This window comes from Vigna radiata, chromosome 11 (assembly GCF_000741045.1).
Source record: "Vigna radiata var. radiata cultivar VC1973A chromosome 11, Vradiata_ver6, whole genome shotgun sequence".
Classification (NCBI taxonomy): domain Eukaryota; kingdom Viridiplantae; phylum Streptophyta; class Magnoliopsida; order Fabales; family Fabaceae; genus Vigna; species Vigna radiata.
The window spans coordinates 6,051,151-6,063,248 of NC_028361.1; the positions used below are offsets into that span (position 1 = coordinate 6,051,151).

The window sequence follows — 12,098 nt, forward strand, 5'->3', positions numbered from 1 at the left end:
ACTTTGGGTGACACCTAATCTATGAAATAGTCTTTTTTTTTCTACCAATGGTTGGAAGCAACTACAGAGATTATATATATTTGTAAAAGATAGACAAGTGATTTGAGTGACTTTGCTGAAATTTAAAGCTATGATAAAAATGTCTAAACATATGTAACTAAGCTTAGCATTGGGACCCAAAGTCCAAACCAAAGGGAAGCACTTTCACAACTACCTTCATCGTTGCCTCAACATTCACCAACCTTACATTCTTTCTTCTATTTCACGACTAACCAACCTTTTAGGAAACCACCCATTTTAGCTTTTCCAATCCATTCATAAAATTAAAATATATTTAACCATTAAAAATTATGGTTAATCCTAATTATAATGTAACATTTCCAACCACAATTTATGAATATTTGGATAATAAGAAGCGGGCCCCTTGTGAGAGGAAACCACACATAACGGCTAGCCCAGCTAGATGACATATATTAAAATTAAAAAAACAAGTACTAACCCAAGATTCTACATATAAATACCCACAACACTCACTGCTCACTGTACAAGAAAAAGGTTGTCCTTTTCTTCTTTCTGTAAACAATAGAAATACATTAAAAAAAATAAAAAATTTCTCAATAGAGAAAAGGTTGTTGCATCGAACAAGCATCTGAGTTCAGTTCTGTCCGTGAAGCCACTCACCCAAAGAAGTTCTTTAACTACTTAAAGAGGAAGAATCCTACTCTTCACAAAAAAAACCCACCTTTCTCTCTTGCTGCTCGTTTCTTCCATCACCATCAAAATCAAAAGCTTCTTTCCAATGGGATCTCTCTGTACGATCTTCTCAATTTGGTTTCTAGTATTACTGGGTGCTGAATCAAAGACGCATTGGGAAGATGCAGAGGTTCTGAAGGAGCTAAAGCGAGGTTTGGAACCAGCTTCAGTCATCCCAGGCTCTTGCATCAGTTCCTGGGACTTCGCCGTCGACCCCTGCGACAACCTATTCGGCCAGAAATTCACGTGCGGCTTCAGATGCGACCTTGTCGTTTCCGGCCTCAGTCGAGTCACGGAACTTGCGCTCGACCAAGCGGGTTATGTTGGCTCTCTCACCTTCACGTGGAACCTTCCCTTTCTACAAACACTCGATCTCTCCAAGAACCAATTCTCCGCTCAAATTCCCGATTCCTTTTCGAACCTAACTCGCCTCCGCCGACTCAGTCTCTCGTCGAACTCCTTCTCCGGCGAGATACCCTCTTCCCTCGGCACACTCCCCACTCTCGAAGAGCTTTACCTCGACAACAACAACCTAACAGGAGCAATCCCTCAAGGCTTCCACAACCTTATAAGACTCGAACTCCAGTCCAACAAACTCAACACCTATCCATCCAACTTGGACTCCTTCACAAACCTTAAATACCTCGATCTCAGCGATAACTCCATCGCCGGAGTGTTGCCGGCCTCGCTCCCTGTTTCGCTGGTCCAGATATCCATTCGGAACAACAATTTAAGTGGTGTCTTGTCGAGTGAAAGCTTCAGGAATTTAACGAGGTTGCAGGTGGTGGATTTCAGCTCCAACCGAATCAGCGGTTCCATTCCTTCGGTTTTCTTCGAGCTTCCGTCGTTGCAGCAGTTGACGCTGTCCTTCAACGAGTTCACGAAGGTTGAAGCACCTTATAAGGGAGTGGAGTCCCGGAGCGGGCTTATCGCGGTTGAATTAAGCAACAACAAGCTGGAGGGGTTTTTGCCGTCGTTCATGGCGATGATGCCGAAGTTATCGTCGTTGTCGTTGGAGAATAACCAGTTCAGAGGGCGAATAGCGACCCAGTTTGCAGTGAAAACGGTGTCTCCCCAAACGGGAGTGTCTGAGTTGGGGAGGCTTCTGTTGGGGGGGAATTACTTAGTAGGAGGGATTCCTCGACCCTTGTTGACGCTGAAACGCGATTCTGCGAACGTGAGTTTAGTTGATAACTGCTTGTACAGGTGCCCTCACAGTTTCTTCTTCTGCCAAGGTGGACAACAGAAGTCATTGACACAGTGTAACAGATTTGTCTCAACCAGTCAATAATTTTACTTTATTTTTTTACTTTTCTTGTTCTTTATTTATGATGACACATCTTATCTTAAATGCTGTACAAATATATCACTCTATGCTTATTCATGAGAGCTTTTCGGTCAACGCTAAGATTTTGTCCCTCCTAGACTTCGCAACTTACAACCACGTGAACCATGGGGAATGCATCGTGTTCAAGACCACTTAGTCGTTGGGCCTAGTACGGAGAAGATGTAACCCATCTTCAAACAGCCCTAACTTCGGGCTTGGATCCACCTCAAATGGCAGTCCATTAACAGTTTGCAAACCAAAATGACTCGGATCCTTTTGTTCAAGGTCCACTTAAGGGTTTAAGAAAGAAAGGATAAATTAAAATGAGAGGACTTTTCTAATTATAATATGTGATAACAAAAGAAATATGAGAAATGTTAAGAATTTTAAATTGAGATCTGAATCTTTCATTGTTCATATATTTATTTTCAAAAGATAAAGTCAATAAAAGCATTCAATTTGTACAAATCCACTTAAGAAATTTCATTAACTTTAATATGAAGTATCTCAAAATTGTTATTTATATCTAACTATTATATAAGCCGCTTTCAAGTCAAAGGCACCAGTGGTCTAGTGGTAGAATAGTACCCTGCCACGGTACAGACCCGGGTTCGATTCCCGGCTGGTGCAGTTTCTTTTTCTTTTTTTTTCCTTAATACTGTTAGATGTGATGTCTCTGCTTCGTACAGTCTCTGTCTTGCTGAACTGTGCTTTTCATCCTATGTTGTGAACCACGTGAATGAGAAAATTTGAGTACGTCATATTTATTTTTATTATGAAACGTAAATACTGCAAAATGAGACAAAAACATAAAATCTTTATTCTGAGGTCGAAGTTAAAGTTTGTTTAAAACACCACATCCCAACCTTAGTTGTTTAAGTTGTTGGAAATGAAACATGTCCTGATATGGTGGCAATATTAAGGAGTCTCACTTTTCATTAAATTTGTTTGGTTACCATACTCAAATGCTACTACTACTACACCATTAATTTACGCCACTATCAAACAATCCGAAGTCTTTTCATTCAGAAGAGCGAATTAAATGTGGTATATGCACGGGACCACATTCCACAAAATTTCTAAATATAACTTTTACTTTCTTTATAACCAAATATAAATTAACTTTTACTTCGGATATTCATTTCATTTTTAAAAAACATACATCTACATAAACAAACTATTTTTTAATTAACAGTATTGCAAATAGTGATATTAAGAAAGTGATGAAAAACTCATTTTGGATAAGTTTAAAAAATGTTAGAACGATAATAAACTTTTTATAAAAAAAAGTTAAAAGACTTGTAAAGTCAGGCAAGGATAAGATTAAGGTTAGGTGGTTAGCAATTAGGAATTGTGTGAATACATGTTACACATAAGCATACATTCTTTTTTTCATTTTACTTTTTCTTTACTCATTTCACTTTATATGAATGGTTGTATTAGATGTATGCTATAACTCATAGAGATTGGAGAAAAAGAAAAAGTAATAGATATCTAGCTAACCATTAAGGGATTGCATGTTAAATAGCAAACCAAATGGAAGCTAATAGGTAATTCATAAAGCCAGCCAAGATGAATACTTAACAGTCTAATTGTATTATTAATTAATATTTTATATTAAGTTGGTTTTAGGACGGCAGGGAATCAATCGAAATATCAGATTAATCAAAGTAAAATGAATTGGTTTAGTTTAACATTTTTCATTGAATACATGATAATCAATTTCTATTACTTCATGCATTGTGAAAGATGAAGTTACTAACAATAACGTACATTTGTTCAACCAAAGAGTTTATTTGTTTCTAATGCTTTCCGTCCACATGTGTAGAATTCAATTTGTTTTTATGAAGAGTCGAGATCTTCCTATAATACCTGCTTTTCTTTTGGATCAAGATAATCTTGTTTTCTACTTGTCTTCTTGAATCCATTGATAAGATGGAAATATAAATGAAATGGATTCATATTAATGTGTTGAAAAGTGCCTTCAAAAATACTCTAAAATTCAATTCAATTAAGACATACGTAATAAATATAATAGTAAAAATGAATTAGTTTTATCCTGTAAATAATGTGTCCATTTTATACTATTTTAATGTGTCTTTATCTAGGTAGAATAGTACATAAGTTGGGTCTAATCAGGTCTAGAAATATTTAAAATATGTTAATCATGATGTTAACCTTTTGATTGTTCTAATATTAATTTTTTGATTTATTTTTATATTATTCTTGATCATAGACCAAGAAGATTTTATGAATCCAGATGATGTCTATCATGAGAGAAGGTGACTGACCACTTTCTTGTACACAATTAACTAAACTAATTAACATATATAAAATTCTATTAACATTTGTTAAAATAAATAAGAATGTGATTAACACTAATGTAAAAAGAGTTTATAATGTCATCATGTCTACGTAACAAGTAGTAAATTTCAACGTTAAAAATGTGTGGTGATATTTTTGTAAAATATTTCGTCCAAATTAATATTAAACCTACTCAGAAATGTCAATTTGCAATTTAGCGTCGATCCTAAAACCAAAAGACATTAAATGATGTCGAACTGTCCTAAGTCTGATATCATTTAACGTTCATTGGCTCTATGATCGATGTTAAATTGCAGATTAACATTTGTTGTGAGTATGTTTGAAGTCAATTTTCCTTTTAAAATTTCGGAAATAACGTCAACGTCGTCATCTTTCTTTTTTCGTTGCACGAAACTTTCCACCAAATAATAGCAATGACGCTAAACTTGTAGGAACAAGTTCTTCAACCTATTTCACTTCATCTTGTCACTGTGGTGCTCGTTTATGTTGAAGTTTTTATTCTTCTCAATTACATTTCTCATTAAGGTTGGTGTTTTCACTCATCGATCATTGTTGTGTATCCTAAAGATTGTGTTTTTGTGTCTTTAGTTTAACCTTAAGTTTTGTAAATTTTAAATTGTCATAACTTATGCTATGATCTTCGAACGAAAATGCTGGAAAACGGAATAACGAATTTCTTATTAGTTGTGTCGAAAAAATCTTATTAAAAAATCCATAATTTAAGGTATGTTTTTTTATTAGTTTTTATTACCTTTTTTCTATATTTTACACTTTAATTTTAAATATCCATACTACTTCTAAAATTTTGAAAAATTTTGTTTTATATTATTGTATTATATATTAATTTTCCGTTATTTTAGTAAAAAAAAATATTAACAAAAAAAATCCACAATTTTACGTATGTTGTTCTTAAACAACATTAATCGATATATGTTCATAAACAACATAACATATGTCAATTTGACATGGGATCTTTAATAAATGTCAAAAAATCTAAAATAACATATTTTAAAAGTTTTTTTTGTATGTTAGTGTAAGGTAAATAAATAATATTACAAACATATACTACATATTAAGGAGTAAATAATATGGTGATGAAGTGAGTCCTGATGTATAGATCGATCCATTAGTTTATTAAAATTTGACAGATTAAGTTTGAGTTTTCAACCTACCACTCAATTAGGTTCTTTTGATTGTCTAACAAATTAGGAGGCTAAGGCAGCTTAAGATGGGATGATCTATTGACCTTTCTTTTTTATGTTAAAAAAAAAAATAACGTAAATGATTAAAAATTTTATATTATATATACTATGATATATAATGATATTATAGTTTAAATCATTAACATTTTTAAGTATCAATTATTAATTATAACTCAATAATTTAACTTTTAAGTGTAATAATTATTTTAATATTATTTAATCAATTAAAAGTTTAAAAAGTATTTATATAATTACATTTATTTTAAATATTTATATATAAATAAATTTAAAAAATGTTGGACTAACACGTAAACTCACTCATTGGAAAGACAAATCAAGATTTTCGATCCGTCTTATTATAAGAAAATAATAATTATTGTACTAAAGTGATTATTTAATCTACATTAAAAAAGTTAAATTTTATAGATAAGGTTACGAACATATGACATTGAGTGAGGTTCCTTAACAGTAATAAATAGTTGTCCTAACTTTTCTTGCTCTATACTTCTCAGGAAAAAGCCTTTTTGTTGGAAACTCCACAAACTTCCGTATTTTGGTTTTTCTTTATCGCTATCTTCCTACGATCAACTCCATCTTATTTTCTTTACTGCTCATTCTTGCAATGTTACGCTACCAAATTTGTAAATTCCTCAGGGATGTATCATTGTACCTTTTCAAATTCTTATTTCAAAATGATTACTTGTGTATTTATTATTACATAAATATGTTTTCATCTATTTTATTATATCATCTGTAAGCGTATAATATTTTTTAATATATTTTGTTTAATATTACATAATATAATATGAGAAATCCCTCACCAAACTATTGTTAAACAAACTAAATCACGATGTTAATTAGATCTACATAAACATTCATCGATATGTACATATACTTAAATGTTTATAACAATATCTTGAAAGTGTAATCAAAATACTTACAACACAATATCGTAAAACATATTGTTCCGGTTAGGTTTAGGGGATTTTTATTCAAAACACTTCATGTTAACTCTAAGGTCGGACGCTCACAGTTCAGGATGGACAAATAATCAAAGTGGACGGATGTAGCTCAAAATACTTCAGGTTAAAGACTGGGAGGACCTTGAAGGCCGGATGAATTCACTGTAGACTGAACGGTCGCCTTGTTGTCCCAAGTTCATTTTTCTTCCATCTTCTCCAAGCTGGGTGGTACCTGTCAAAGGCACTCTGATGCTTAAGTCAGTAAAAATGACTGAACGATTATCACTATAAGTGATGCATGTAGTGTGCATAATGTGTAACGTGGTTTGAAATCATACATGAAACCTATATCTATACCGGTTGTAATTGACTTTTACCTTTCGTGGGTCTGATGACGGCTCAATCACATCTTAACCTCCATTAGGGGCCTTATTGAGTTTTTATTGTTTATAATCTAACAATATGGTTGACCAGTGTAGTTGACATAATGGTCGATCAGTTTGGATGGTCGATCTGGATGGTCGACCTGAACGGTCAGCCAAGATGATTCAGAAGACCATACCATACACATATATTAAGAGATTGCAGAAGTAATATTTCTAAATATTTTTTTTGGGAAAATTTCTGGTGATATTTGTATTTTTTTTTCCTCTTTTGTCCATAATAACGTCATACGAGTGTTTCATAAAAATAATTATTGCTCAAGGCATTTAGTTACTTGTTTTAATTGTAAAATTCAACGAATATGAAAAAATAGTATGGTTTTTGTAATAAGAAAACTAATATGAAGTAACATAATAATAACATGAAAACTAATATAAAACTTCAAGAGGTTGATTAGACAACGTAAATAAAAAGAGAAAAAAAAAAAGACCTAAAAAGGTGACCTCGAAGTCGCATATTGGTGGAGAAAGTCAGTTATCAGTTCGATGCTGAATCATAGCAATACACGTACATATAAAACGACTTTGGCTATGTGGGTCAGCTGAAAACAACTTAAGAGTGGAAACCTAAATAATTATTATTTTTTTAATTAATAAAAATATATTACCGTTTTTATTTTTTTACCTTTCACCTAAACTTAATATTAGTTCCCTTGATTTTAGTTATGTCTGTATTTCTGTTTTTTTATAGTGTTATTTAAAGTAATTATATTTTCTTTATTTTTTATGTACAACTATGATAATCAAGTTTGATTGTAAATTTTTACGTCTTCAAATAATTGACCACCTATATAATAATAATAATAATAATAATAATAATAATAATAATAATAATAATAATAATTTTCATTAAATTACAATAAATGCATTCTAACCAAATTCATGAAATTAAATAAACAACTATAGAGGTTTTAATAAACCAAGTTACTCAAAATTTGACTTTAGTATTGTGTTAGGATGGAAAATTTTAATTTTAATTTTTAATAGCTTAAAATATTTATGGGAAAGTAGGTTATTTGTAAGCTCTTTATATCATTTTAGATTTTTCTCTCTTTTCACTATTTACCTGTACATCCTCTAACATTTTTTTCCTTTTTTTTTATCTCTCTCTTCTTTCAGTTCCACCAGTCTCCCCCTGTGATGTTAATTATTATAATATTGAATTTAATTATGTAAAAATTTAATTTAATTCAAACGCGTATTATTTTTTCTATAAAATCCTGACAGATGTTATTAATATTATAATAAATGAATGTGTGTTTGTGGGCGCGTCTATTAGGATGTAGTTCGTTATATATTTATAGGCATGAAATGATTGAAGAGTATTCATTTATCAAATCACTTCAGACTGATATTCATATTTTATTAATTTTCTTTTATTTAATTTAGCTATAAAATTTTAATATCAATTACAAATGATAAAAAAAATAACAACGTTACAAGAGAAATTCAACAGAGTTTTAATAAAGGAAGAATATTAATTATATTCTTGATCCGTATTATGTTTTAAAGTAGATAGATAAAAGAAGCAGAGAATTTCTTTTTTTTTCCTAAAATGTGTGGTTTTTGAGACGAATTTTAGTTAGTTTGGGTATGAAATATGAGTGGTATAAAAAGTTGGAATGGATTTATTCTATGATTTAATTAGTGAAGGTAATTAAAATATTTAATGATGGTGAATGAATGAATATTTAGGCATGAGAGTATGATTATTATGGATTAAATTAGGATGGGGGTGAGGAATAATGTCAGTAGTGTTACTGAGAGACAAAAGCTGATTTGGTGTCATTGCTGGGCTCACTTTTTTTCACTCACTTTGCTTCTAAGTCATGCCATGTCCCAAATCCAAACCCAAACTCTATCATCACCATCAAGGCTACAATGGGAATTTCAACCACTTCACTTTTACTTAATTTATCAAATAATTCATTCAAATTTCCAAATACCGTCTTCCTTTTTTCTCTTAGTAAAACCTTTTCCACATATATTAAAAAATTCAATCACTAATAAATTTTTTCATTAAACTATTCTTGCACTCTTCTCTATATATTCTCTATAATTATTTTACATTAGGGATTACTCTCATCTAATCGGTTTTCAGTTTGAATTGTCTTTTCTTTCTGATAATTAAGAAAATAAGATGCAAACTAGCGTAAGGTCGAAGGATGTCATTTTGAAATCAATTTTATTTATTAGAGTTAGAATAATGTTATCTTTGTAAATATTTTAGAAAGGGGAATTAAATAAAATAATACATTTAATTTGAAATATGTAACAAATATTTAATATATTTCATCATTTATTGTCACTATTTAATATAAAAAAAATCAAATATAATAGTAATATTAATAGTAATAAAAGGAAGATGCACCAATAATCGTAATCCTAGAAATAAGAATTTCATTGTTTTATCCAATACTCATGTGAAGTAAATACAGTGATTGTCGGAACATTTATATGTTTGTGGACACAATTATTCTACCTTCCAATTCAAATTTCAAACCTTAAACTCTTTAAACGTAAGCGGGTTAGTTTTAAAGCGAAAAAACGGTGTGGTTTAATTGGTGAAAGAATATATTTCTTAACATACGTATTAATTAGTGTATAGATAAATAAATAATGTATTTGACGAGGCAAAATGAAAATTGTATTAAGGGGACATGAAAAAATATGTAAGAGCTTAAGGAAAAGTTCACGTGTGTTTTGAAATAAGATTAGAATGTGAATATGCTTTGGCCTTTAGCCTTTTATGGATAATTAGAAAACAGAGAGCGGGAAAAGTAACGTTAGATGGAAAACAGCCAAATGCAAAATGAGCGGCGATAAGCAATCAAAGCATAGACGCAGCCACTTAAGGCAGGTATTTAGGTTAATTTATATTCACGTTTTCTACCACAGAGGAAAACAATAAGTTAAAAAGAGAAGGGTTTCCTAGGTCTTCACGAAATTTGGTTGTATTACATGCTATACACCAAACTTGTCTCAGTTCTTTCATTGCTGTTGCATACTGGTAGTTACTGTGGGAAATGTTCTACCCTATTGGAAAATTTCTCTTATTTATTTATGACCGACCACGTATGTACGTTATGTGTATAATACAAAATACAAACGTATTTAAAACGTATAAATACTTTAAAGAAGGAAAAAGTAAATAAGAGAAGCAGTGGAGAATGAGAAAGAAACGGGCGCTTTTGGTAATAATACAGGGACGCTTTTATCCCTCATTCAATGCTTTACCAAACTCCCTATCCTCAACCTTTTCAATTTCATCCCTTGCCTTCTTCTTCCACCTCTCTTCTCCTCGCAACCTCATTCCTTCTCTCCTATCTCTCATCTTCCTCAGGTATTCACTATTTAATATCTCTTTCTTCAATTTCATATTTTTTTTTCCTTAATTCTTCAAAACAGATAATGTTCCTGCTCTTTCTTAAACTCTATCTTCTTTTTCTTATTTTCCTGTTAAACTGAAACAGACATGGAGTGCATGGAGGCAGCTTTGAAAACCAATTTGAGGAAAGAAATGATGGTACAACTCAGTCCAGAAACCTTCATGGAGGAGTTCAGTGTGCAAAACGGAACCACTTGCGACGACTTTTTCGTCGACGGCCTCCTTGACTTCTCGCACGTCGATGAAGAACCAGAACAACAGCACAACGAACAACAAGACTCGGTTTCTCTATCCCTTCAGAAAGAAAACCCAAGCCAAGAGCCCTATGCTTTCAAACCCGATTATTCCTCTGTGCCCACCACCGAGCTCACCGTTCTGGTATTTTTTTCTTCTTCTCAATTTTATTTCTTCCAGGGTTTGTTTCTTTTGTCTCGCTGGTCGACGAAAGTTGGAATTTTTACAGGCGGATGACGTGGCGGACTTTGAGTGGTTGTCTCATTTCGTGGAGGATTCCTTCTCGGAATTCTCTGCGGCGCTCCCCATCGTAACGGAGGCCAACCCGACGGGCCATACGGCGAAAGAGCCGAAGCCAGAACCGGAAAACCCGGTTTTCACCTTCAAAACCCCGGTTCAGACCAAGGCGAGAAGCAAGCGAAGCAGGAACGGTGTTCGTGTTTGGCCACTCGGTTCCCCTTCCTTCACCGAATCTTCCTCGAGCTCCACCACCACCACTTCTTCATCTTCCTCCTCCTCCCCTTCCAGCCCCTTGCTAATTTACACCAACTTCCCCCGTAACCTCGACCACGTCAACTCCGAGCCCAAACCAAATAAACCGAAGAAAAAACACTCTTCCGACAGTGCGGGCACCCTGGCGCCGCGACGGTGCAGTCACTGCGGCGTGCAGAAAACCCCTCAGTGGCGAACTGGGCCCCTCGGCCCAAAAACACTCTGTAACGCATGCGGGGTTCGGTTCAAATCGGGACGGCTCTTACCCGAATATAGGCCCGCTTGCAGCCCAACATTCTCCAGCGAATTGCACTCAAACCATCATCGTAAAGTACTGGAGATGCGGCAGAAGAAGGAGATGATGACTGGGATTGAAAATGGTTTTACCCCTGCTCCCGTTCCCAAATTTTGATTTAACTTTATTAATTTTAAAAAAGAAAAAAAAAACTAGGTAGAGAGAGAGAGAGAGAGAGAGATTAGAGAAGGTAGGGCAAACTTTAGAGGCGGTTGGATGGGAGCCGGTTTAGTGTATATTGTTTTCCTTGTATTGAGTGGTGTAGGTGTTAGGCTTTGTAACTGATTAGGTGACTTTGATATTGAAGTGTTTGTTTTACCTCTTAATTTGATTTTATTTTAGTTTACTTTTGTATTGTGAGCCGTAGCATAATTAATGTAATGGGTGTGGGTATGGTTGAGAGGCATGAAGATTGTGAAGGAAAGAAGCAAAAAACGCAGAGAAGTAGTTTGAAAAGTGCAGAAAGAATGATGGTGGCGAAATGGTTGCCATCATCATTCTTAAATTTGAAGTTGATTTGGATTTTTATGGGACACTAGATTTTGGACTGCCCTATTCGTGGGACACCACCCTTTATTTATCACTCAAACTGCTTTCCTTCCCCTGCAATCACTGTACTTCTCAACTTCATTTATCCTTCAAACACGGACTATATTCCATTTCTTACCATTTCTCTG

At 33.4% G+C, this 12,098-nt stretch overlaps 2 protein-coding genes and 1 non-coding gene across 3 annotated transcripts; all 3 read left to right on the plus strand.

Annotated features, from left to right (window-relative positions):
* The first annotated feature begins 442 nt into the window (after positions 1-442).
* LOC106777137 (probable LRR receptor-like serine/threonine-protein kinase At1g34110) lies at positions 443-2,062 on the plus strand. The gene has a single exon (XM_014664664.2). The coding sequence runs from the start codon at positions 800-802 to the stop codon at positions 2,042-2,044; it is 1,245 nt and encodes a 414-aa protein (XP_014520150.1). The 5' UTR covers positions 443-799; the 3' UTR covers positions 2,045-2,062.
* Positions 2,063-2,639: 577 nt separating this feature from the next.
* Positions 2,640-2,710, plus strand: TRNAG-GCC. Its single transcript has one exon. It is a non-coding gene; the product is annotated as a tRNA-Gly (tRNA).
* Positions 2,711-10,084: 7,374 nt separating this feature from the next.
* On the plus strand, positions 10,085-11,747 carry LOC106776972 (GATA transcription factor 5). The gene is made up of 3 exons (XM_014664458.2): positions 10,085-10,355; positions 10,486-10,778; positions 10,864-11,747. Exons 1-3 carry the CDS (start codon positions 10,241-10,243, stop codon positions 11,536-11,538), a joined length of 1,083 nt encoding a protein of 360 aa, XP_014519944.1. The 5' UTR covers positions 10,085-10,240; the 3' UTR covers positions 11,539-11,747.
* Positions 11,748-12,098: the final 351 nt, after the last annotated feature.

What these genes read in the sequence shown, in the direction of transcription:
- LOC106776972 (XM_014664458.2), top strand. Translation starts at nt 10,241, where the DNA reads ATGCTTTACCAAACTCCCTATCCTCAACCTTTTCAATTTCATCCCTTG. An exon ending in CTATCTCTCATCTTCCTCAG is followed by an intron (nt 10,356 to 10,485) that starts GTATTCACTATT and finishes AAACTGAAACAG; the next exon opens with ACATGGAGTGCATGGAGGCA. An exon ending in CCACCGAGCTCACCGTTCTG is followed by an intron (nt 10,779 to 10,863) that starts GTATTTTTTTCT and finishes GAATTTTTACAG; the next exon opens with GCGGATGACGTGGCGGACTT.
- LOC106777137 (XM_014664664.2), top strand. Translation starts at nt 800, where the DNA reads ATGGGATCTCTCTGTACGATCTTCTCAATTTGGTTTCTAGTATTACTG.